The sequence below is a fragment of the Xenopus laevis genome, chromosome 7L, assembly GCF_017654675.1.
Source record: "Xenopus laevis strain J_2021 chromosome 7L, Xenopus_laevis_v10.1, whole genome shotgun sequence".
Lineage (NCBI taxonomy): Eukaryota > Metazoa > Chordata > Amphibia > Anura > Pipidae > Xenopus > Xenopus laevis.
In genome coordinates this window covers 119,053,500-119,077,429 of record NC_054383.1, presented here as the reverse complement: position 1 = coordinate 119,077,429, position 23,930 = coordinate 119,053,500, and the positions used below count along the sequence as shown (strand labels likewise).

At 40.8% G+C, this 23,930-nt stretch overlaps 2 protein-coding genes across 3 annotated transcripts in view; one reads left to right on the top strand and one right to left on the bottom strand.

Annotated features, from left to right (window-relative positions):
- The first annotated feature begins 4,312 nt into the window (after positions 1 to 4,312).
- On the top strand, positions 4,313 to 8,404 carry LOC100036818 (uncharacterized). Its single transcript, NM_001097109.1, is given in 4 exon segments — positions 4,313 to 4,514; positions 5,287 to 5,433; positions 6,330 to 6,455; positions 8,084 to 8,404. Coding segments are annotated over 4 exon segments (522 nt in total). The 5' UTR covers positions 4,313 to 4,412; the 3' UTR covers positions 8,231 to 8,404.
- Positions 8,405 to 19,518: 11,114 nt separating this feature from the next.
- Positions 19,519 to 23,930, bottom strand: part of ppp1r15b.L (protein phosphatase 1 regulatory subunit 15B L homeolog) — an 8,530-nt gene continuing 4,118 nt past the window's right edge. The window contains 2 exon segments of one of the 2 annotated variants that reach the window (NM_001095179.1): positions 20,560 to 20,682; positions 20,727 to 21,313. In NM_001095179.1, the coding sequence (NP_001088648.1) occupies positions 21,101 to 21,313 (213 nt within the window). In that variant the 3' untranslated portion in view covers positions 20,560 to 20,682; positions 20,727 to 21,100. 2 annotated transcript variants of the gene reach the window in all.

The following is a 23,930-nucleotide window of genomic DNA, read 5'->3' as shown; positions in this document are numbered from 1 at the left end:
TTTGCCTCCAATAAGGATTGATTATATCTTAGTTTGGATCAAGTACTGTTGTACTACTGTTTTATTATTACAGAAATAAAGGAAACAGCCTTCCTGTAATTTGGATCTTTATAGATGACCAACTTCCATATAACAGATCCCATACTTGTACAAGAATAGTGAAATTGGGCACTGATGGTGGGGATCAAGCCTGGGTCAAGGTCGCTATTCCAGTTTATACAGGGGTTTAGTTGGGTTGAGTTCAGGGCTCTGCACAGGTTCTGAAGATAGAAAACAAAGGAAAGGGATCGCTACTGCTCACCATATATTCCTAACCAGGTGCTCTGTCAAACAGTGTCCCCACTGCTAACATCCAATAGACTCAGAACAGGCAGACGGCACTTCTGGAATAGGTTTATTGGGGTTGCTGCTGTAAAACCTAACGTGTTTCGGGAGTATATCCCTTAATCTTAGGCCTATGATTAAGGGATTTACTCCCGAAACGCCTCTGCACAGGTTCTACCTCTCTCATCTCTGTAACCCATTATTTACAGACTTAAGTTGGTGCCTAAAATCAGAAAAGAGTCTTCCTCAAACTTACCATAAAACAGGAAGCATAAAATGATTAGGGATGCACCGAATCCACTATTTTGGATTCGGCCGAACCCCCGAATCCTTCGCAAAAGATTCGACTGAATCTGAATTTGCATATGCAAATTAGGGATGGGAAGGGGAAAACACTTTTTACTTCCTTGTTTTGTGACAAAAAGTCACGCAATTTCCCTCCCCATCTCTAATTTGCATATACAAATTTGGATTCGGTTTGGCCGAATCTGAATCCTGCTGAAAAAGGCCAAATCCTGGACGAATCCCGAACCAAATCCTGGATTCGGTGCATCCCTAAAAATGATCCAAATATCATTGTAGTGCTGCAGTTTGCTTTCAGTGGAACCAAGGGCCATTAGCCCAAACCATAAGAAACCGAACCAGATTGTTATTTCTTCTTTCAAGTGCCTTGTGATGTATATCATTCAGTTGTACCAGGTACCTCATGTTATGTTCTATTTCATTTTAGACTGTAAATATTTTAAAGTGGTAATTCAACTTAAAGTTAACTTTTAGTATGTTATAGAATGGCTAATTATAAGCAACTTTGCAATTGGCCTTCATTTTTTCTTTTAATAGTTTTTTTTAATTATTTGCCTTCTCTAACTTTGTCCAGCTTTCAAATGGGGGTCTCACTGACCCCCTCTGCAAGGCTACACCTTTATTGTTATTGCTACTTTGTATTACTCATCTTTCTATTCTGGTTCTCTCCTATTCATATTCCAGTCTCTTATTCAAATCCATGCCTGGTCGCTAGGGTAATTTGGACCCTAGGAACCAGATTGCTGAAATTGCAAACTGGAGAGCTGCTGAATAAAAAAACGAAATAACTCAAAAATCATGAATAATAAAAAATGAACACCAATTGTCTCAGGAGATCACTCTCTCCATCATACTAAAAATGAATTTAAAGGTGAACAACCCCTTTAATGGCATATCTATAAGGTACAGAATACAGAATGTATATTCGTGTATAATGGTCTACAGCCTTTCTCTTTGAAAAGTAACTGGCGTCTCTATAATTTTTCTAATTATGCCACCTAGTGGTGTAGAGAAGTATTTCTCAGACTGAGCATTTGAAATGTGGAAAAACAAAATCTACTTCAGCCCTGAGAGAGAAGCTATGTATCCCACATAGTGACACATTATATCATATAGGACCTGGGCTTGTAAATATTCTAAATATAAATATGAATAAAATGTTAAACTGCTCATACAGCAGTATTTTATCATGATCAGCTAATATTCTGTATTAATCTACTTCTGTTTCCAAGAGTTGCCATATGGCTATATTTAAGTGAAGTGAAAATTCTCTATGAATAGCAGACGGTAGAGAAGCACCAGTCAATCTGCTTCATGATTAGCAACGTTTAAGGTGAGGTGTAATCGTTTTAAACAAGGTTCTCTCCAGACTTTGTGCTTATCATACACAGTCAGTTGCGGAGCATTAGAAAGCTATGTAATAAGCACACATAGAATTTTGTAATTGCTGCACACACGGCCCCTCATTTACAACTGTCCCTACTGCAACTGTAGGAGCAATAAGAAAATCAGCATTGTGCCCATTAATGTTTATTCACTTTGGACTTGTGGCAGGCAATGCTGCACAGGGCACTACATAGAGGGATTCTTTGCATTTTGCACCCACAATGTGCTCCCTAAAGTGCGTGTCTGTCTGATGTGCAAATAAAGGTATGCGTACCTCCCAACTGACACGTTTTTTCGCGGGACAGTCCCGATTTTGACAGCTCAGCCCGCAGTCCCGGATTGTTACTGAAATGTCCTCAGTTTCTCTTTGATCTTCTGCACTGAACAGCCAGAAAAAGATACAAAGTTTCTAACTTAATTGGCGTTTGGCAGGGAGCCCAGAATAGATACTTAGGTAACTAATTAAGATAAGAAGGTCTCTTAGTAGAATTTAGACTCACAGCTTAAAGGGCAATTCACTTTCACTAGCAAAACTGTAATAACACGTAAAAACCACACAGATATGTTCAAACGTTCATAACCTGCCAAGTTTTTTAAAATGGACGTGGTAATTAGGGGTGTGGTCACCAAAATAGGCATGGTCAAAATGTCAATCCGCACGGCAAATCTTTTTGTCCCTCTTTCTGTTTCCAAACTGTTGGGAGGTATGGGGTTTGGGATGAGGGGCACATATGTGCCTCTCATGAATACAGTGCTGCAAAATGCAGGTGGCACTGTATTCATGGGGAAGACGCATGCCTCATTTTCACTACATGCAGCCGTTCCAGCACTTTGCAAATGAGTAATATTTTTTAGAAGTATGCAGTGTCTGATTGGGCTGTCTAGGGCCACTGGGGCTCTAACCAGAAGGCCCCTCACTGCGACATCCCTCTCCCGTGGAACCCCATTCACAACTGCAGCCGCATCTCGTTCCACACTCCTGAAGTCACTCAGTGCTTGGATCCAGCAAGAGGGAGCAGCAGGGAGAGAGTCTGCTGGGCCCCCATTTTTTTTCCCAGGGCCCGCAGGCCCAGTCTAGCGCTGTAAGAATGCACAAAATGGGTTTAGAATTGCATCAACTAACACATATATTGAAGTGCTGCTCCTATTCCACTCATCTGTGCTAGCATTGTGCCCTAATTTGCGAGCTAAAATCAACACAGAGTTCATTGGCACAAAGAAGCACTGAAACCAATACATGCATTAAGCAGTTAGTAAGTACAGGGCCACCTCTACACAATGTGCCAGTTGCATCATGGACAATTGCAGTGCGTGTTAATGTGTATCCATGTCCTGCCCGCATGCTGCCGCTTACCTCCTATGTACAAACTGTGCCCATTTGCATATGCAGTTTTGTATATATTTGAGTTTTTGTTGGAGAGTTTTTCCCGAAAACTCAAAAGATTCTAGCAAAACTTTACTGAAAACTTGATTAATTCGAGTTATCAAGTTGCATGACTTGAACTCGCAGATTCATGTTTTTGCCAAATGAGATTTTTCTTAAAAAATATACCGTTCGAGTTTCGAGTGCATTCGAGGTAAAAAAAAACCCTCTAACACTCGACCTTTCATAAATATCCCCATTAATGTAAGAAGATCCAACTTACGGAAAAATCTTTTATCCAGAATACCCAGGTCCCAAGCACTCTGCATAACAGGTCTCATACCTGTATTTGCATGATATCAATTTAGTAACCCCTAGAGATCTGCAGGATATTTGCCCTATTTCAGCCCCCAGGAGTGCTATTATTTTGATCCTTTCTATTAGAGCCTATTCAGCACTGAGGCTTACTTGTGGTATTGTGTCTTCGCCCCTTTACAAACAGACGTATATTAAATCCAAATTCTGCATGTCTGATGGACCTCATCCAGGCTGGGCCCAAAAGAGGGTCCTGACCCACAGGTTGCACACAGTATACATAATGGAATACAACTGATAAGCTGCTGCCTTGAATCCCATGGTTGGACAGGTAAGATTCAGTAAATAAGAGCGAATGTGTAAGTGCAGTGGAAAATGGCAGTCATTAAACCATGCGTCAGGTATGGAAAGGTGATACTAAACCTGACACCAGCTCATCACAGAAGTGCTGTTACACAGTTGCACATGTAGCGTGACTCTGCAGAAATCCTACCCATGGGGTGCAGGTGACTCAACATACAGGAACATTTAATTGCTTCGGTGCCTTCCAAACAATGACGTGTGACTGGGTCTAGTAGAGTATAAAAGCCCGGGCAGCATTGTGTAGCCTCACAGTCAGAAGTAGTTCTTGCTTCAACAGTGATTGAACGGAACCTGCTCTGTCCTTCAGATTAAACCTGATTTTTCTCTACCTCTAAAGGGCACTTATAGCGGCATCAACATGAACTCACAGGTGCGTCAGAACTACAGCCATGACTGCGAGGCAGCAGTGAACCGCATGGTGAACCTGGAACTGTATGCTTCCTACACCTACCAGTCCATGGTAAGTCCTGACTAGCTTCATGCTGGACTTCTACAGTGCTCTTCAGCTCCACTGCTTAGTCTTGCACCAACAGTGTAGGGTTTGGGCAGCATAATGGGCCACGTTGGGTCAGTCCCCATCACAAGAGGGTTTCTTAGGGTCTAGACCAGGGATCCCCAACCTTTTTTACCCATGAGCCACATTCAAAAGTAAGAGAGCAACGCAAGCATGCAAAAAGTTTCAGGGGTGCCAATTCTAAACGGTGTTTGATTTGGTTCACTTCCTTAAATTTCCTATTATGACATTATTCAAACTTTTAGTTATCAAACCAGGGACACAGCTGTAGCTAGTCATACATAAGAGCTGGTCAATGTGGTGGGCCATATTGACCTAATATAATAGTTTGGCCTCTAGGACAGTGATGGGATTAATATGATAGGAGGCCAATCTGGTAAGATTATCACCTGGTTTGTGCAGTTCTCAACTAGCAGTTGGCAGATAGACAGCATTGACCAAATACTGGCCATATTGCATTTCCAGAGAAGGGTGGCCGTTAGAGAAGACAAAACCCAGGTCAATGGAAGAGGCCTGGAATGGCTGGGCTGTTGTTGAGCCAGCATCCCACTGAAATCCAAAAGGCAACCTTCCTAATATGCTTCATAAATTGTTTCTGCCCGTAGTTGCCCCTAGCCATAAACTCTCATCAGAATATGGATTTTGTTTTGCCAGATCTGAATATTGCAAATACGATGCCGCTTTAGTGCAGAACTAATTCCTTTTTTTTGGTTTATAGTCCTATTACTTTGACCGTGATGATGTGGCTCTTCACCACGTGGCCGAGCTTTTTAAGGAACACAGCAAAGAAGAGAGGGAATGTGCTGAGAAGCTGATGAAATGCCAGAATAAGCGGGGGGGTCGCATTGTCCTGCAGGATATTAAGGTGAGAATGATGAGAATTGCTGAGTAGAACCAATATCTATTACTCGGAACACAATTACTCATTCGTTTCTAACTGGAAGTAGTTTAGTCATATTGTTCACTTTCCCTGCCAGGAAGGATGTGTAAATGAAAAATGATCTCCACCCAAACAACTGTTTTTGCTTAATGAAAAAAAAATATAATTCTAATCAACTTCCCAATATACCTTCATTACAAAGTTTCAATGGTTTAAACATTATTTGTAGATTCATTTGCAATGGAAAGCAGTTCTGGCACAAACAATATAGCAGAATTTAATTCTCCTGCTTGGTCCTGGATTCTGCTACATTGTTGCCAGAGTCAGAACTAGCCGACCAGAGGTTTTTAATTAAAGTGTATTGGTTGCTTAGAGTTATATTTTCATTGATTAAGACCCCAGTTTTTGGGCAGAGATCCAATTTGCTGACTAGTTGGTGCCGTTCAGATCTTTCTACTTCTAGTCTGCTCCCTGTGTCTGTGTAATGAATAGAACTCTATCTTCTAGGCATGCACCAAATCTAAGATTTGCTTTGGGTTTCAGCCAAATCCGAGCCTTTTTCAGCAGGATTTGGATTATGCCGAATCCAAGAACCTGGTCTAACCGAATCCAAACCCTAAAAAAAAGCAAAAAAGTTGTATGCATATTGGCAATTTCTTGCACACCATCAATTTCCAGACATGACCAGGATTCAGCTTTAGTTTAGTATTTGGCCGGAGAGGATTTAGGATTGGTCGAAACCCTGATTAGCAGGGTTCAGTGCATCCATTGTCTAGGTACAGTATACGTTTTAAGTTATTGTGTGCAGTAGCCCTGTCTCCGTCTCTGCACATGCTCAATACTTGGAACGGTAACAGTTTCATCTTCCAATCATACCCTAGAAACCAGAGAGAGATGAATGGGGAAGCACCCTGGATGCCATGCAAACAGCTTTGGATCTGGAGAAGCAGGTGAACCAGGCCTTATTGGAACTGCACAACCTGGCAACAGAAAGAAAGGACCCACACGTGAGTAACAAAAATACACATCTCTCGCATCATGGGTGTTCCAATGTTTCAACGAGGAATGATCTCCTATAGTATGGTAGTTGGCAGTGTATGGATTGGCAGGCTCAAGGCAATAAGCAACATTCTCATTTCATATTCTTGAGGTTAAAGGGGAACTATCTTGAAAATGAAAATTTAATATAAACTTCTAAGGAATTTTCTAAATACAATCAATTAAAAATTCTGTACTGTTTCTGAAATAATCAAGTTTATGTTCACTATTCCTCACTCAGCATCTGTTTCTCCTCATTCTGTCTTTATTCAGGAGTTGGGTGTCAGATGAATGATCCAATGTATCTTATAGGGGGGCTCCTTTTACCTAGAAGATGTATTAGAGCTCACTCTATTAAAATCACCAGACATCATGTCTCTCTACATGCAGAATTTGTGCAAAAGGTTTTGTTAGATTTTGTTTGTACTGGAATCAGTTATTTGAGTGAGCTCTAATACATATTGGATCATTCATCTGAAACTCAACTGCTGCATGAAGAGAGAATGAAGAGAAACAGATGCTGAGAGATGGATAGTGAATATAAACTTGATTATTTCAGAAACAATGCAGACATTTTAATTGATTGTATTTAGAAAGTTTCTTACTTCAGTATGAAGAAGCTTATTTTAAAGTTTCATTTTCGTGATAGTTCCCCTTTAAGCTTTTTTTTTGAGAAAGTTGACACCAGCTAGATGTTGTAGAGTTCTCCCAGACCTGAGGGAAGCTGATTAACTTTACAAGGCATTAGCCATCTACCCTCTACACTCCTAGTTCCCTACATTATACTAGATTGGATCAAGTGCACTTGCCGTGGAATGCTAAATTGCTGCACCCAATTTCCTCTGTTTCTGCCTAGTTTCTCTCCTTATTAGTTAAAAAAAATATTATAACAAAAATATTTATCCCAATCCTGAAGACCTCTTCTTTAAAAATAAATCGGCCCAGATACCATGCCAACATGTCTTCTCTGGTCCCAGGCGTCCCTTCTGCTAAAATAAGTGAATGTAAAATTGATGGGGTGCTTTTCTAAGCACTTTTGCAATGTATGTTCATTATTTATTTATTTTTAATTCCAAGATATTAAGGGATAGATGTACTGTTAATATGAATGAATTTTGTTACAACAGCGCCACCTGCTGGTCATTTTCTGACTAGTCTGACCACCAAGTAGTCAAGGAAGTTGTCAGGAGAAAGAAAGATTGCTGGTTTGATGTTTTTCTGGTTAGGAAAGATTTCTATTTTTTTTCCTAAGCAGAAGAACATCAGAGCAGCCTCTTTCTTTCTCCTGACAACTTCCTTGACTACTTGGTGGTCAGACTGGTTGGAAAATGACCAGCAGGTGGTGCTGTTGTAACTAAATTAATTCATGTTAACAGTACATGTATCCCTTAATATCTTGGAATTAAAAAAATAAATAATGAATGAATGTACATTGCAAAAATGCTTAGACTAGGGGTCAATGGGGGGGTGCCTAACAAATGGCACCTAATGAAAAATATTTTTGCTTACCCTGTAAGTGGGTTCAGAGCAAGACCATACACAAAGGTGTTACTAGTTTAACTGCATGATATTCACCCCAGCCTTGTCCTTCAATTAGATCTGTGACTTCCTGGAGTCGGAACACCTTGATAAGCAAGTCAAGCACATGAAGAAATTCGGAGACTACATCACCAACCTGAAGCGTTTGGGGGTACCCCAGAATGGCATGGGCGAGTACCTGTTTGACAAACACAGTGTGAGCTAAAGAACCTCAGCAAGGACACAGATGGAATGTAACATCTCGCAATGAGCCGACCTGTATAAGAACAGCGGGAGAGAGTCCATCTAACAGCCCATTGTGTGTCCCTGTGTTATAGGGGGAAGCTTTGTGTCCATTGTGTGTTGTTTACAGATTATCAATAAAGGATTTTCAGCATTAGCCTTTGGACCTTGTGTGGTTGTTTGACAGAAATTAAATGGTCCCAAAGTAGATCAGATCATTAACTGCTACAGAACCAGTGCATCATGATTTTTATGGTTTATTTTTTATTTCTAAATTACACTGCAAATAATTGACTCTACCATATAAAATTGTATCCATGAACCAATAAGGGTATTTTTTTAGTTGTAATAGGTGTAGTAGGTGCATCTCAGGTTATTTTGCCTGATCATGTGCTCTCAGAAAGAGCCAACACTTTAGGATGGAACTGCTTTCTGGCAGGCTGTTGTTTCTCCTACTCAATGTAACTGAATGTGTCGCAGTGGGACCTGGATTTTACTATTGAGTGCTGTTCTTAGATCTACCAGGCAGCTGTTATCTTGTGTCAGTGAGCTGTTATCTGGTTACCTTCCCATTGTTCTTTTGTTAGGCTGCTGGAGAGGGAAGGGATGGTGATATCAGAGCACAAGTCACATGACTTAAGGCACCTGTTAAATTGACAATATGTCTAGCCCTATGCCAAATTTCAAAAATTAATATAAAAAAATCAGTTTACTCTTATAAAAAAAAAAAAAAAAAAAAAAAAAAAAGATTTCAGTGCATAATTCTGCTGGAGCAGCATTATTAACTGATGCGTTTTGAAAAAAAAACTATTTTCCTGTGACAGTATCCCTTTAAAGAGCCCATGAAACATGCCCCAAATCTTATGTACACCCATAAGAGATGTCATGTTACTTGCCATGGGTAAAGTGTGTGCTGTTAACTAGCACCTGCCTCCTACATGCATATCAATACAAATAAGCAAGGGAAGGATATTCTCTGCAAATACAAGTTTGATATTTTTAATTCTGTTTTGAATAATTCATTGGCTGGTCGTGCACCCAGGCATGCATATCACATTTTTTCGTGAGTGCTGGCATCCCATGGAATTTATATATATCTCTTCTATACATGGAAAGTAGCATCAATTTATTTGGTTTATTTGGTCACTATCTAAGCATAACTCCCAACCGTCCCATTTTGAGCGGGACAGTCCAGGACAGACAGCTCAACCCGCAGTCTCGGATATGTACTGATATGTCCAGAGTTTCTCTTTGACATACAAAGTTTCTAACTTAATTGGCTCTAGGCAGAGAGCACAGAATACTTTTATAATGATTTTAGATACAATAAGAACTTAAACAACTTAAAGGGCAATTCACTTTCATTAGCAAAACTGTAATAACACATAAAAACCACAGAAATGTGTTCAAACTTTCATAACCTGCCCAATTTTGTAAAATGGACATGGTAATTAGGGGTTTGTGGTCACAAAAATGGGCATGGTCAAAAAAATCTAAATCTTTTTCTCCCTATTTCTGTTTCCAAAATGTTTATGTATTATTGTTACAGATGTGAGTTTCTTGTAAGGGCATTTATTACTACAGGTATGGGATCCATTATCTGGAAACCCGTTATCCAGAAAGCTTAGAATTTAGGAAAGGTCGTCTACCATAGACTTCATTTTAGCAGAATTTTTAAAAATGATTTCCTTTTTCTCTGTAATAATAAAACAGTAGCTTGTACTTGATCCAAACTAAGATATAATGAATCCTTACTGGCAGCAAAACCAGCCTATTGGGGTTATTTACTGCTTACATGATCTTCTACTAGACTTAAGGTATAAAGATCTAACTTATAAAAAGATCCTTTATCTGGAAAACTCCAGGTCCTGAGCATTCTGACTGTCTTTGCTGGTGCTGACACCCATAGGGGTACATTTATCAAAGAGTGAAGTTAGAGATCGCCAAGTCCTCAAGAGTGAAATTACGCCACATTCTATTCATTTCTATGGGGTTTTTAAAGGCGTATTTATCAAAGGATAAACTTTCACTTTCACCCATTGATAATCTTTTAAAAAAAAATTTAAAAAAATTAATGTAGTGGCGTAATTTCACTCTGGAGGACTGTGTCGATCTGCAACTTCACTCTTTGATAAATATACCCCATAGAGTGCAACCTGGAGGCCCCCTTTATTTGGAAGTGTTTTGACCAAACAATTTTATGCTCTTCATTTATGTCTCTGTCCAGACCCCCGGGTCACGCTCCCAGCTCTGTACAAAATTGCCTGTATCTGAGCTACTTTGGACTGAGGTCTAGGACTAAAGGCCCCCATACACGGGGCGTTAAAACCTGCCGACAGACTAAGTCGGCAGCTTATTGGCCCATGTGTGCGGCCATCCGTTTGGCTTCCCCGATCGATATCTGTCGGCCGCATCTGTGCTTTTATGTGGTCCCGTGATCCGACTGCCCGTTTCGGATGCATTATGATCCGATCAATCAGCCCGATATCGGCCATTTCAATGTGGCATATCAGGGAGAGATCCGCTCATTTGGCAAAATTGCCAAGTGAATCTCTACATCTATGGCCACCTTTAAACGTTGAAGGGGGTTATCATTAATTCAGGTGAAAACTATAGGCAGTGGAAGACTCAGTTGTAGCTGTGACTGACCAGGTGAAGGGCAAAATAAAGTGACTTGAACAGTCTGTGTTGATGTCTGTACTCCTTTTAGAGAACAATGTCAAATAGGGGACAATTTCCTTGTGCCTTCGGCCTCGTGTTTTTATATGGTCATGAAACTCCTCGGTAACTTATAATATCCTTATACTTTCCAAGAGGGGGTACTTTATTCACTATATATTGGAGAGATAAAAATCCACCTACGGTGGAGGAAAAATGTGGGTATCCGCAGTCACAGAGAATAGCCAGATGGAGGAACTTACGGCATTAGTTAATAATAAATATGTACAATATGCAGAAATATGGACACGGTGGTTCCGATACCTATAAAGTCGATAAATAGTTCCCCATTGGTGAAATGTTAGAGGTACATAGTTATTTATTTGTTTGTTTGTGTATACAAACTTTATTTTGAATGCAAATCTAAAATAAAATAAAGAGGAAGTGGGGCCCAGGGCTCTATAGCATTATAACCCCCCCTTCCCAATACTCTTCTTTTTTAAATTGTGCTCATCCAGCTTGACCATGCAGCAGGGGAGGGGGGTTGCGGGCAGCTATGGACAGGAGCAGTGATGGGCAAGAGCAGTGATGGGCAAGAGCAGCTATGGGCAGGAGCAGGTACGGGCAGGAGCAGAGCTGGAAAAGAGCAGCTATGGGCAAGAGCAGATGTGGGCAGGAGCAACTGTGGGCAAGAGCAGCTATGGGCAAGTGCAGCTGTGGGCAAGTGCAGCTGTGGGCAAGTGCAGCTGTGGGCAAGTGCAGCTGTGGGCAGGAACAACTATGGGCAGGAGCAACTATGGGCAGGAGCAACTATGGGCAGGAGCAACAATGGGCAGGAGCAGGTACGGGCAAGAGCAGCTATGGGCAGGAGCAACTATGGGCAGGAGCAGGTACGGGCAAGAGCAGCTGTAGGCAGAAGCAGCGATGGGCAGGAGCAGGTACAGGCAAGAGCAGCTATGGGTAAGAGCAGCTATTGGCAGGAGCAGCTGTGGGCAGGAGCAACTATGGGCAGAAGCAACTGTGGGCAGGAGCAGAGCTGGGCAAGAGCAGCGGTGGGCAGGAGCAAATATGGGCAGGAGCAGATAAGGGCAAGAGCAGCTGTGGGCAGGAGCAACTATGGGCAGGAGCAGATAAGGGCAAGAGCAGCTGTGGGCAGGAGCAACTATGGGCAGGAGCAGGTACAGGCAAGAGCAGCTATGAGCAGGAGCAAATATGGGCACTAGGCCTGGCGTGCGCTTGTTATGCTGCTGTCATCAGTAATCATGGGTCCCATGCTACTATGTTAGTAGGCCCTCCCTCAAAGTCCCCAAAATATTAGCCTGCTAGTGCCTATGGACTGTTAGGATGCATGAGCAAAACAATTGCCCTGCGGATGCAAAGAAGTCATGATACTGATCCACAGTAACTATACTCCATTATGTCAAAAATGCTGCCCACTCAAACCCCACCCACTCCCTAATACACCACCTACTTTGTGACTTGTGATTCACAACTTGGCACCTATTGGTGCCCCCTATTCCATGGGTCTGCTGGAGGGGAGTACCTCTATTCCCCACTTCATGCCTGCCCTGATTGCTACTTTTTAAAGGGGTGGTTTAACTTTTAGTATGTTATAGAATGGCTCATTATATGCAACTTTTCAATTGGTCTTCATTATTTCTTTTTTTTTTTATAATTAGTTGCCTTTTTCTTCTGACTCTTTACCGTTTTTCAAATCGGCGTTGCTGACCCCATCTAAAAAGCAAATGCTCTGTAAGGCTATAAATGTATTGTTATTGCTACATTTTATTACTCATCTTTCTATTCAGACCCTCTCCTATTCATATTCCAGTCTCTTATTAAAATCAGTGCATGGTTGCTAGGGTAATTTGGACCCTAGCAACCAGATTTCTAGTACAGAAGAGCTGCTGAATAAAAAGCTAAATAACTCAAAAACCAAAACAATAAAACATTACAACCAATTGCAAATTGTTTCAGGATATCGCACTGTACATCAAAGGTGAACAACCCCTTTAAGAATAAAACATGCAAAATGGTTGTTGGTACATTTACAGGGCAAAATACACAGCATGTCTAGACTGAGATTCAAAATATGGGAGGCCTAAATAGCCACTTAAACTCCCAATAAAAAGTCCTTATCTCTAGTAGCCTACAGCACCCCTAGTGGCATTGACCAGGATCTCCAGATTTCCAGTCCAGGCCTGATGCCATACAACTTACAGGATCCTCATGCCATTTACTTACAGCTAGGGATGCACCGATTCCATTATTTGGGATTCGGCCGAATCCCCGAATCCTTGGTGAAAGATTTGGCCGAATACCGAACCGAATCCTAATTTGCATATGCAAATTAGTTTCAGGAAAGGAAAAAGTGGAAAAAAAAATCTTCTTTTGTGACAAAGTCACGTGATTTCACTACCCGCCCCTAATTTACATATGCAAATTAGGATTCGGATTGGCCAGGCAGAAGGATTCGGACGAATCCTGCTGAAAAAGGCCGAATCCTGAACCGAATCCTGGATTTCGGCGGAATCCCTGAATCCTTTGTGAAAGATTCGGCGGAATACGGAACCGTATATGCAAATTAGGGGCAGGAAAGGAAAAAGTGTAAAAATTCCTCACGTGATTTCCTTACCTGCCACTAATTTACACATGCAAATTAGGATTCGAATTCGGTTCGGCCAGACACAAGGATTTGGCCGAATCCGTATCCTGCTGAAAAAGGCAGAATCCTGGCCGAATCCCGAATTCGGCGCATCCCTACTTACAGCTGAAACTTCTGCAAATAAACCTGGGTAAATAATCCACTCAGTTATACGTAAATGTATGGAGAAATCTGAATTTTACACATTTTATATTTTTCTCCAACAGTGAAAGAAATACGGATTTCAGCGGGTTACACCAAACTTCACTGAAATGATGCAAGAACTGAGTAATATTTGCTCCACGGGCAAGCAATTCCCCTTGCTAATCTGTACACACACATTTCCATAGCAGCGTAGCGAGCATAACAACGTAACGGAGAATGACGAGGCAGCTAATACAGCGAACAGGTTCCCTACCTGCACGAAAGTTTACAAATATCCCCCTGTGCCAAGATGATATGTTTCAGAGTAATATGTTACAATACAACTGAACATTTATAACCCTACATTTTACCTGTATCAATAATTGAATAAAACCCCTTTGCCAAGATAATCCCGTAATTACACACTGATCCCAATCACCAGTGAAGCGCATTATTGGGTCTCCCCTGAACTGTTATCTGGAGTAATTATAGTTTCCTGCATAAACCCCAGGGAATTCACGGGTCTCAGCCCACAGGGACTCTATACACAACGGGGCGACACTGCAATGTGCTTCTCTTTGTTCCACTCAAATACACTGAAGTGATGCAACAAGGTGTAAAGATAGAAATTACCCACGCTGATTTGTGATTGCTCACTCTCATACAATGGAAAGAAATCCAGGGATATCCTTAGAGATAAATTGACTTTACTGCTCAATATTATTAATAGAAACCAGGACTATACAACCCATTGTATTTTATCTATTAAAAAGTCTCCCTTCACTGACATTGGGTGTGGCAGGTGCAGTTCAACATCAGCTTAAAGGCTGCAGGGGGGAAACATTGATATATGAAGTGTTACCATCTCGCCTGACTATATCTATATCCCATTCCTCTCAACATTTCTGAAATCAAAACTCATAGCCCATAGCCCTGCACCACTAATTGAATTAAGAGGACAACTTGGAGGTATGTTATACAACAGCCACAGTCCCTTCCCAGAGACGATTATCTCCACTGTTACTATCTCCCAGACTTTACCTGCTATTCCACAGTCACACGCCCTTCCCAGAGACTATTATCCCACTGTTACTATAGACACCATCTCTCCCTACTATACCTGCTATCCCACAGTCACACTCCCTTCCCAGAGACTATTATCCACTGTTACTATAGGCACCATCTCTCCCTACTATACCTGCTATCCCACAGTCACACTCCCTTCCCAGAGACTATTATACCACTGTTACTATAGGGACCATCTCTCTATACTATACCTGCTATCCCACAGTCACACTCCCTTCCCAGAGACTATTATCCACTGTTACTATAGGCACCATCTCTCCTTACTATACCTGCTATCCCACAGTCACACTCCCTTCCCAGAGACTATTATCCCACTGTTACTATAGACACCATCTCTCCCTACTATACCTGCTATCCCACAGTCACACTCCCTTCCCAGAGACTATTATCCCACTGCTACTATAGGCATTATCTCTCCCTACTATACCTCAGTCACACTCCCTTCCCAGAGACTATTATCCCACTGTTACTATAGGCACCGTCTCTCCCTACTATACCTCAGTCACACTCCCTTCCCAGAGACTATTATCCCACTGTTACTATAGGCACCATCTCTCCCTACTATACCTGCTATCCCACAGTCACACTCCCTTCCCAGAGACTATTATCTCCACTGTTACTATAGGCCCCATCTCTCCCTACTATACCTGCTATCCCACAGTCACACTCCCTTCCCAGAGACTATTATCCACTGTTACTATAGGCACCATCTCTCCCTACTATACCTGCTATCCCACAGTCACACTCCCTTCCCAGAGACTATTATCCACTGTTACTATAGGCACCATCTCTCCCTACTATACCTGCTATCCCACAGTCACACTCCCTTCCCAGAGACTATTATCCACTGTTACTATAGGCACCATCTCTCCATACTATACCTGCTATCCCACAGTCACACTCCCTTCCCAGAGACTATTATCCACTGTTACTATAGACACCATCTCTCCCTATTATACCTGCTATCCTTCAGCCCCTTTCACAGAGGTTGATTCCCACAGCTACTATATCCCACCCAAGGATTTGAGGCCACATGCCAAAGACTTTTCTGCAGATCATGAAATTATAGGATAAATTCTTAGATCATCATTGTTTGAAGTAGGTACATTATTTTCCAGAATACAAAAATGTCAAGGAGTCATGTGATGTTTAAGATGTATCTGAGCACAGCTATCCACTGGGAGACATTGATGATCACCTATATTTTCTGGATGAAACCAATCACATCATGATCAAAGCACAGGGACTGACAGAACCTATATTTATTGTCAACATTCCTTAAGCAATGGCGTGGTGCACCAACCCATTGGTTATAATACCTACTGTTTCTGCCTAGCACAGGTTTCCCCCAACTGTGTTTACATTTAAATGTAAAAAAAAAAAAAGTTGGAAAGCAACACTGGCATGAGAAAAGTTCCTGGGGTGCCAATTATGGGCTGATTGGCTATTGGCAGCCCCTATATGGACTGGCAGTCTACAGGAGACTGTTTGGCAGTACACATGGTTTTTATGCAACCAAAACTTGCCTCCAAACCTGGAATTAAAATAATAATCACCTGCTTTCTTGCCACTTGGAGTAACATCCAAGGGGTTGGTGGGCAGCATGTGGCTCATAAGCCACTGGTTAGGAAACACTGATCTAACGTGTTATCTTTGGGCAGGTCAGGCTTACTGTATGGTGTAAATTTCTGTACTTCTATGGACCTTAGGTTTTGGGTCTCTAAAATAAAGTATTATTTCCTCATTGCTTTTGCAGAGCTATACTTAAATTTGAATACAGGTGGCAGATTGAGGATAATTTGGTAGACAGCAATTGCTATTTGTACCATTTATTTTTTACATTAATAGAATAATTCTACTTTGCACAATAAACAATAAAATATTTTACTATGCAAATAATGGGTATATTTGTAACTATCCTTATTTTCCTTCTGGCCATAATAAGCAGAAATGTTGTGGTATAAAGGACATGAACAGTCTTCAACAAAGGGTAAGTTAAGGGATATATTACAACTATGTATACAAATAAGAGGATCATATAACTAACACTCTACTTTATTTACCAGTAGGTCCTTCCAGCTGACACAAGGGCACTAGGAATAAAGGAGATTCCATCTTAATATGTAAAACGATTTTACAGTGAGCTGTGCAATTCTTTCCCTGAAATTGCTTTACTGCTGGAAACATTAGATCAGTGCTGTCCAGCTGGCGGATGCAGTTGCAGTAGATGAAAGTCTTCCTGCTGTGTCTGCTTACCATGCGTAACATTTAAAACGTATCACTACTGAGATTAACTGGCTCCTGCATTATTTACACCTCAAATTTAGACAGTAACATCCTTCACACCTTGAATCCCCCTGCACTGTTCACACTTGTGACACCTCTACTGTTCCCACCCTAAAGATCTGTACTGTTCACATCTGAGACCCAGACTGAAACTGCCCGCATTGTTCACACTCATACAAACTGCTGGAGGGGCACCAGCACTGTGTCACTGTATGTAGCACAGTATGAACTGTTCCAGTCCTGATAGGTTTCCCTGTCTCATTCTGTCTTCCACATCCTCCCTGTGTGTGCCATACACTGCCTGCCCTATGCTCCCCTTTTGTGCTGTGCGTGCCAAACTCTGCCTGCCCTATGCTCCCCGTGTGCCAAACTCTGCCTGCCCTGTGCTCCTTGTGTGTGCCATACTCTGCCTGCCCTATTCTGCATGTGTGTGCCATACTCTGCCTGCCCTATTCTGCATGTGTGTGCCATACTCTGCCTGCCCTATTCTGCATGTGTGTGCCATACTCTACCTGCCCTATGCTCCCCATGTGTGTGTCATACACTGCCTTCCCTATGCTTCCTGTGTGTGGTTTAAAACTGGTCAACACTGGTTTCCATTATTGGCCCTCCACCATGTAGGCAAAATTCCAGCCCTCGGTGCCATAGAAGTTGAACAGCACTGCATTAGATAATTCAAGAAAGGGGTTACATGTATTTTAAGCAAGGAAAATAAAAGGTTGCCAAGTGACAACTAAGCAGATCCAGGGACTAATCCAATTGTTCTGTTAACCCTTCAAATTAAAAAAAAATGTTATTTGTTTTACATTCTTCCCCAGTGGGCAGGGATGCTGCCATGCATCAAACATAGGTTCCTGTGCCAATCACCCAGATGCACCACAATCTGTTTTAATTACTCCTGGTCAATACTTGCCGAATTCTTCAGCTCCCATGAGCCCTATAATCAGACCAGTGGGTTTATTTGAGTTTTTATTAAGTGGCTTAAAATTTAATTCACAGCAAATTGTCAACACGACGAGAGAAAGTAACAAATGCATTCTAGAGCAAGCACCCACATGTTCATGGTGTTTTAAGCCCCCTGACTGAAAGTACATTGGATTAAGTGTAATTTATATTGCTTCTATAAGCATATGTATAACTGTATGTTGGAAAAAACCATAATGCCTCCAGTAGCCAATAATACAAGTGGGGGATATTCAGTGCAAGAGACATTAGTATAATCTGCAGTTCTTCTTAGAGTCTACTTGCTGCCTCATCTCATCCTATTTAAAAGGGATACTGCCATCGGAAAACATGTTTTTTTCAAAACGCATCGGTTAAAAGTGCTGCTCCAGCAGAATTCTGCACTGAAATCCATTTCCTAAAAGAGCAAACTGATTTTTTTATATTCAATTTTGAAATCTGACATGGGGCTAGACATATTGTCAATTTCCCAGCTACCCCTGGTCATGTGACGTGTGCCTGCACTTATGGATAGAAATGCTTTCTGGCAGGCTGCTGTTTTTTCTTCTCAATGTAACTGAATGTGTCTCAGTGAGACATGGGATTTTACTATTGAGCGTTGTTCTTAGATCTACCAGGCAGCTGTTATCTTGTGTTAGGGAGCTGCTATCTGGTTACCTTCCCATTGTTCTTTTGTTTGGCTGCTGGGGGGGGAAGGGAGGGGGTGATATCACTCCAACTTGCAGTACAGCAGTAAAGAGTGATTGAAGTTTATCAGAGAACAAGTCACATGACTTGGGGCAGCTGGGAAATTGACAATATGTCTAGCCCCATGTCAGATTTCAAAATTGAATATAAAAAAATCTGTTTGCTCTTTTGAGAAATGGATTTCAGTGCAGAATTCTGCTGGAGCAGCACTATTAACTGATTCATTTTGAAAAAATGCTTTTTCCCATGACAGTAAACTAAGCACCTATAAAATATTCATAATGCAGAGCTACTTGGTATTCCACTTCAGTCTACAGCAGATATCTTTCACAGGAGTTATACAGTTAACTTGTCCCCTTCTCCCCACATACCACTAAAGCACACACTCACTCAAGATACTATACACTGGCCAGTGTCTTACAGGCGGCATTAGAGGGTCACCAAACAGGTTTCCAAAAAGAAGTGCCACAGCTGGGGTCTGCTTATGCGGTTAACTGTGGGTACATTTTAATTGCCAGAAAATCATTCTATATGGATTTAGCCTAAGAGATCAAGTAGCGATGTACTTCAGGATAAATATTAACTATAATAAACTGATTTATCACAAATATATACATAGTAACAGAGCACAGGGCTGGTTTTAGGGTAGAGTATTCAATCAGGGCCCCCAGCTTTTGGGGCTGAAAAAAAGTAGATAAAAACATAGAACATAATGTGTAACAACTGTTAGAACATATCAATATATACATACACACATCAGGGATGTCCAGCCTGCGGCTCTCCAGTAAATGAAAATCAAACAGTTGATTTAAGGGAGAAAACCATCAGCTGTAATTTAACAAATGTCAAAGGGCCGCAGGCTGCTCATCCCTCATTAAAGGGGTGGTTCACCTTTGAGAACTTTTAGTATAATGTAGAGAGTGATATTCTGAGACAATTTGTAATCGGTTTTCATTTTTTATTATTCGTGGGTTTTTGAGTTATTTAGCTTTTCTATTCAGCTGTTCTTTAATTAGCATTTTAAGCAATCTTGTAGTTAGGGTCCAAAGTACCCAGCAATCATGCATGGATTTGAATATCAGACTGCAAATATGAACAGGAGAGGCCTGAATAGAAAAACTGAGTAATAAAACACAGCAATAACAATACATTTGTAGCCTTACAGAGCATTTGCTTTTTAGAAGGGGTCAGTGATGCCCATTTGAAAGCTGCAAAGAGTCAAAATAAAAAGTCAAATAACTATAAAAAATGAATAATGAAAACCAATTGAAAAGTTGCTAAGAATTGACCATTCTATAATATACTAAAAGTTATAGACGTGAACCACCCTTTAATGATTCAACCCCTAACATTGTTGTATCATGGGGTTATATTGTGGGTAGGGATGCACCGAATCCAGGAATCCTGCCAGGCCGAACCCAAATCCTAATTTGCATATACAAATTAGGGGCGGGGAGGGAAATTGTGTGACTGTCACAAAACAAGGAAGTAAAAAATATTTCCCCTTCCCACCCCTAATTTGCATATGCAAATTAGAATTCGGATTCGGTATTCGGCCAAATCTTTTGGGATGGATTCGGTGCATCTCTAATTGTGGGGTTCCCCTTCCTCCAAATCAGGCCCTGCAGTGGAATTGCCATCAGCCCACTCAAAACAGATATCAGAAGCAGTGACCTGAAAACCTATACTAATCCCAGTCCAACCCCCCCACCCAATAAAAACTTCCTATTCACAATCATAGGATTCAAATAAATTATTCCAAAGAATTTTTTTTAAAAAAAATGACGCAGCCTGAGAAACAAAACAAGTTATAAAAGGAAGCGGGTTTCACACGGAGACTTTGGCACATTTGTATTAAAATATATATTGGAAAATATCTTTGCATTTTGTAAACACCTGGACTGTACGTGTATGTGAATGAATGAATATATATATATATATATATATATATATATATATATATATATATATATATATATATATATATATATATATATATATATATATATATACACACACACACACATATATATATGCATATACATACATACAATGGTAAAACAGCAATGCACTGCAAGTCTTGGCATTTAAAATTCTGCTTAATACAGTGGTATCAGTGATAGACAATAGTTCCCCCACATCATCTGATTTTTTGTTGTTGAACAGCAGACAAATACTGCCTGCTCATTGGCTATTATGAACTGGCAGAAACTATGCATCGTGTATTAGCCCTATGGAATATGATATGTTAAAATAAAGTTAATTAAATAACCTCCTCTATGCAGTTTTGTTCTACTCAATGATGCAATAAATAAAGTCAGGGTTACATTCCCTCAACCACCAACTACTATAGGATTACAATTTAAAGGTGCCACAAATCCTTCACTACTCCTTATTGTTCCCTTGGAGACTAGTCCAGATTTTCTCTCTGTGCTGAGGTTGCAAAAAATTTCTGATGACACCTTCTGCCTCAGCAATACGCCTCTGGAAACGACAGCGATCTCTTGCATATTCCTCCCATGGTCCTTTGCGGGCCATTCTATAGGCATAGCTCCAAACCACCATGTGATGCACATTGACTGTGGGTGAGAAATGGACCTGCAAAGAAGAGATATATACGTTGAACCCATCTATTTGTTGACTGTCAGTTCTACTGGATCCAACTTTGTTCATTCTAATGAACTTGTAGAACTAAACCCTAAAAACTAATGCGGGATGAAGCACTGTATTTCATGTACTGAGCTTACTGCACTAGCCTAAAGGTCCAAAATCTCAAACAATAATGATTCATAGTTGTGCACAGGAGGGTCTCCATTTTGGATTTTATTAAGAGTGCCAGTGACACTGCACATGCTCAGTGTGTTCTTAGTAGGCATGCACTGAATCCAGGATTCGGCCTTTTTAGCAGGATTCAGATTCTTCCGAATGCTTGTGCCTGGCCAAACCTAATCTGCATATACAAATTAGGGGTGGGAAGGCAAATCAAACTTTTTTGTTACAAAATAAGTACAAAAAATGGTTTCCATTTTTTCCGTTCCCTAATTTGCATATGCAAATTAGTATCCGGCCAAATCTTTTATGAAGGATTTGGCAGAATCTCAAACAGTGGATTCGGTGCACCCCTAGTTCTTAGTTGCTGCTGAGAAGATAAGCTTAGGGGTTGTCGCAAATCATCATACGGTAAGCTGATGTTACAGGTCTGATTATTTCATTTCGATGCAAATTGCTGCCATGTAATGAGTATATGAATTAACTTCAGCCTTGAATTGTGACATTTATATTCTATATTTACTGTATATTGTGAGTGGCTCCCTGAGCTACTGGGGGCATCTTCAGAGCCAAAGATCATCTCTGCTAAAAAGCTGTGATTGGCTTGGGATGGTACAATACCCCAAAAGATAATTTGCAACATTTGTAGCTACTTCTTTGTTAAAGGGAAACTATTGTGAAAATGAAAATTTAATATAAGCCTCAGCATACTGAAATGAGAAACTAAATACAATCAATTAAATATTCTTCATCGTTTCTGAAATAATTAAGTTCATCTTCACTATTCCTATCTCAGCATCTGTTTCTCTTCATTCTGTCTTCATTCAGGAGATGAATGAGAAGGACAAGGAAAAGGTGGTTCCGCACTCCTAATAGTTCAAAATTTTTAAACTATTTGGAGTGCGGAACCACCTCTTTTCCTTGTCCTTCACATTGTGTGGCGTGGGACGCAGAAGGATTCCAGCACCCATCCACACAATCTGAAGCCGCCAGGTCTTTTTCTACCAACACATGCGGTGAGTCCGAGCGGTCACGCTAACTTGCTTTCTCTTTAGTCAGATGAATGATCCATAAATGTTATAGGGGGGGCTCCTTTTGCCTAGTTGTATTAGAGCTCACTATTAAAATCACCAGACATGTCTCTATACATGCAGAATTTGTGCAAAAGGCAGTTATTTTGTTAGATTTTGTTTGTACTGGAATCAGTTATTTGAGTGAGCTCTAATACATCTGCTAGGAAAGGAGGCCCCCCTATAAGAGATATTGGATCGAACGGTCAATGAATATCCAACACCCAACTGCTGCAAGAAGACAGAATGAAGAGAAACAGATGCTGATAGCGGAATAGTGAAGAACTTGATTTCAGAAACTATGCAGAATTTTTAATTGATTGTATTTAGAAAGCATATTATTTCAGTAAGAGGAAGCTTATATTAAATTGTAGTTTTCGCAATAGTTCCCCTTTAAGTTTTAGTTCTCCTTTAACAGTCCAAGCTATTACTACATTGTGAAACAAGTTCTCCTTATAACCCTGGCCACAGCAGATAGGATATGGGTGTTTAGTATCCTAAACTGTGGGACTGCCCTTTCCCATCACTAAGAGGGAGGGTGCGTGTTGAAACAATGGGTGGGGAGCTCCAAGAGAAGATCAGTTACAGCCGTCACTTTACCCACTTCATTCTACAAGGCTAATTAGCAATTAGTTTAGCAGATGCATGATGCAGACATAGCATTGGCAGTGCTGAGTCATGGGAATAGTTACTGTGTCTGAATCAGCCAGGTCCCCATATTGCCTGTGTCTGAAATATGAACTGTGCTGCTCCTTCTGTTACAGGAGGTGGCATCAGGTCCCAGTAGGTGACTTATGCAAGAATATGAAATTGTAACCAAGAGATAATGTCTGTCATTAGCCCACAATGCATTACCTATACGGGGTGGCGCTATACAAAAATAAACAGTTATATTGAGCAAGGTTCACGTTTGTCATTTGCCTTAAAGGAATAGTTCAGTGTGAAAATAAAAACTGTGTAAATAGTCTGTGCAAAATATAAAATGTTTCTAATATAGTTAGCCAAAAATGTAATGTATAAAGACTGGAGTGAACAGATGTCTAATAAAACAACCAGAATCCAACTTCCTGCTTTTCAGCTCTCTAACTCTGAGTTAGTCAGCGACTTGAAAGAGGGCCACATGGTACATTTCTGTTCAATGAGTTTGTAATTGATCCTCAGCATTCAGCTCAGATTCAAAAGCAACCGATATGACCCATGTGCCCCCCCTCAAGTCTCTGATTGGTTACTGCCTGGTAGCCAGGGTAACCAGTCAGTGTAAACCAAGAGAGCTGAACCGCAGGAAGTAGTGTTCTGACTGACATGTTATACATCAAATCACTCCCAGCCTTTATACATTACATTTTTGGCTAACTAACTATATTAGAAACATTTTT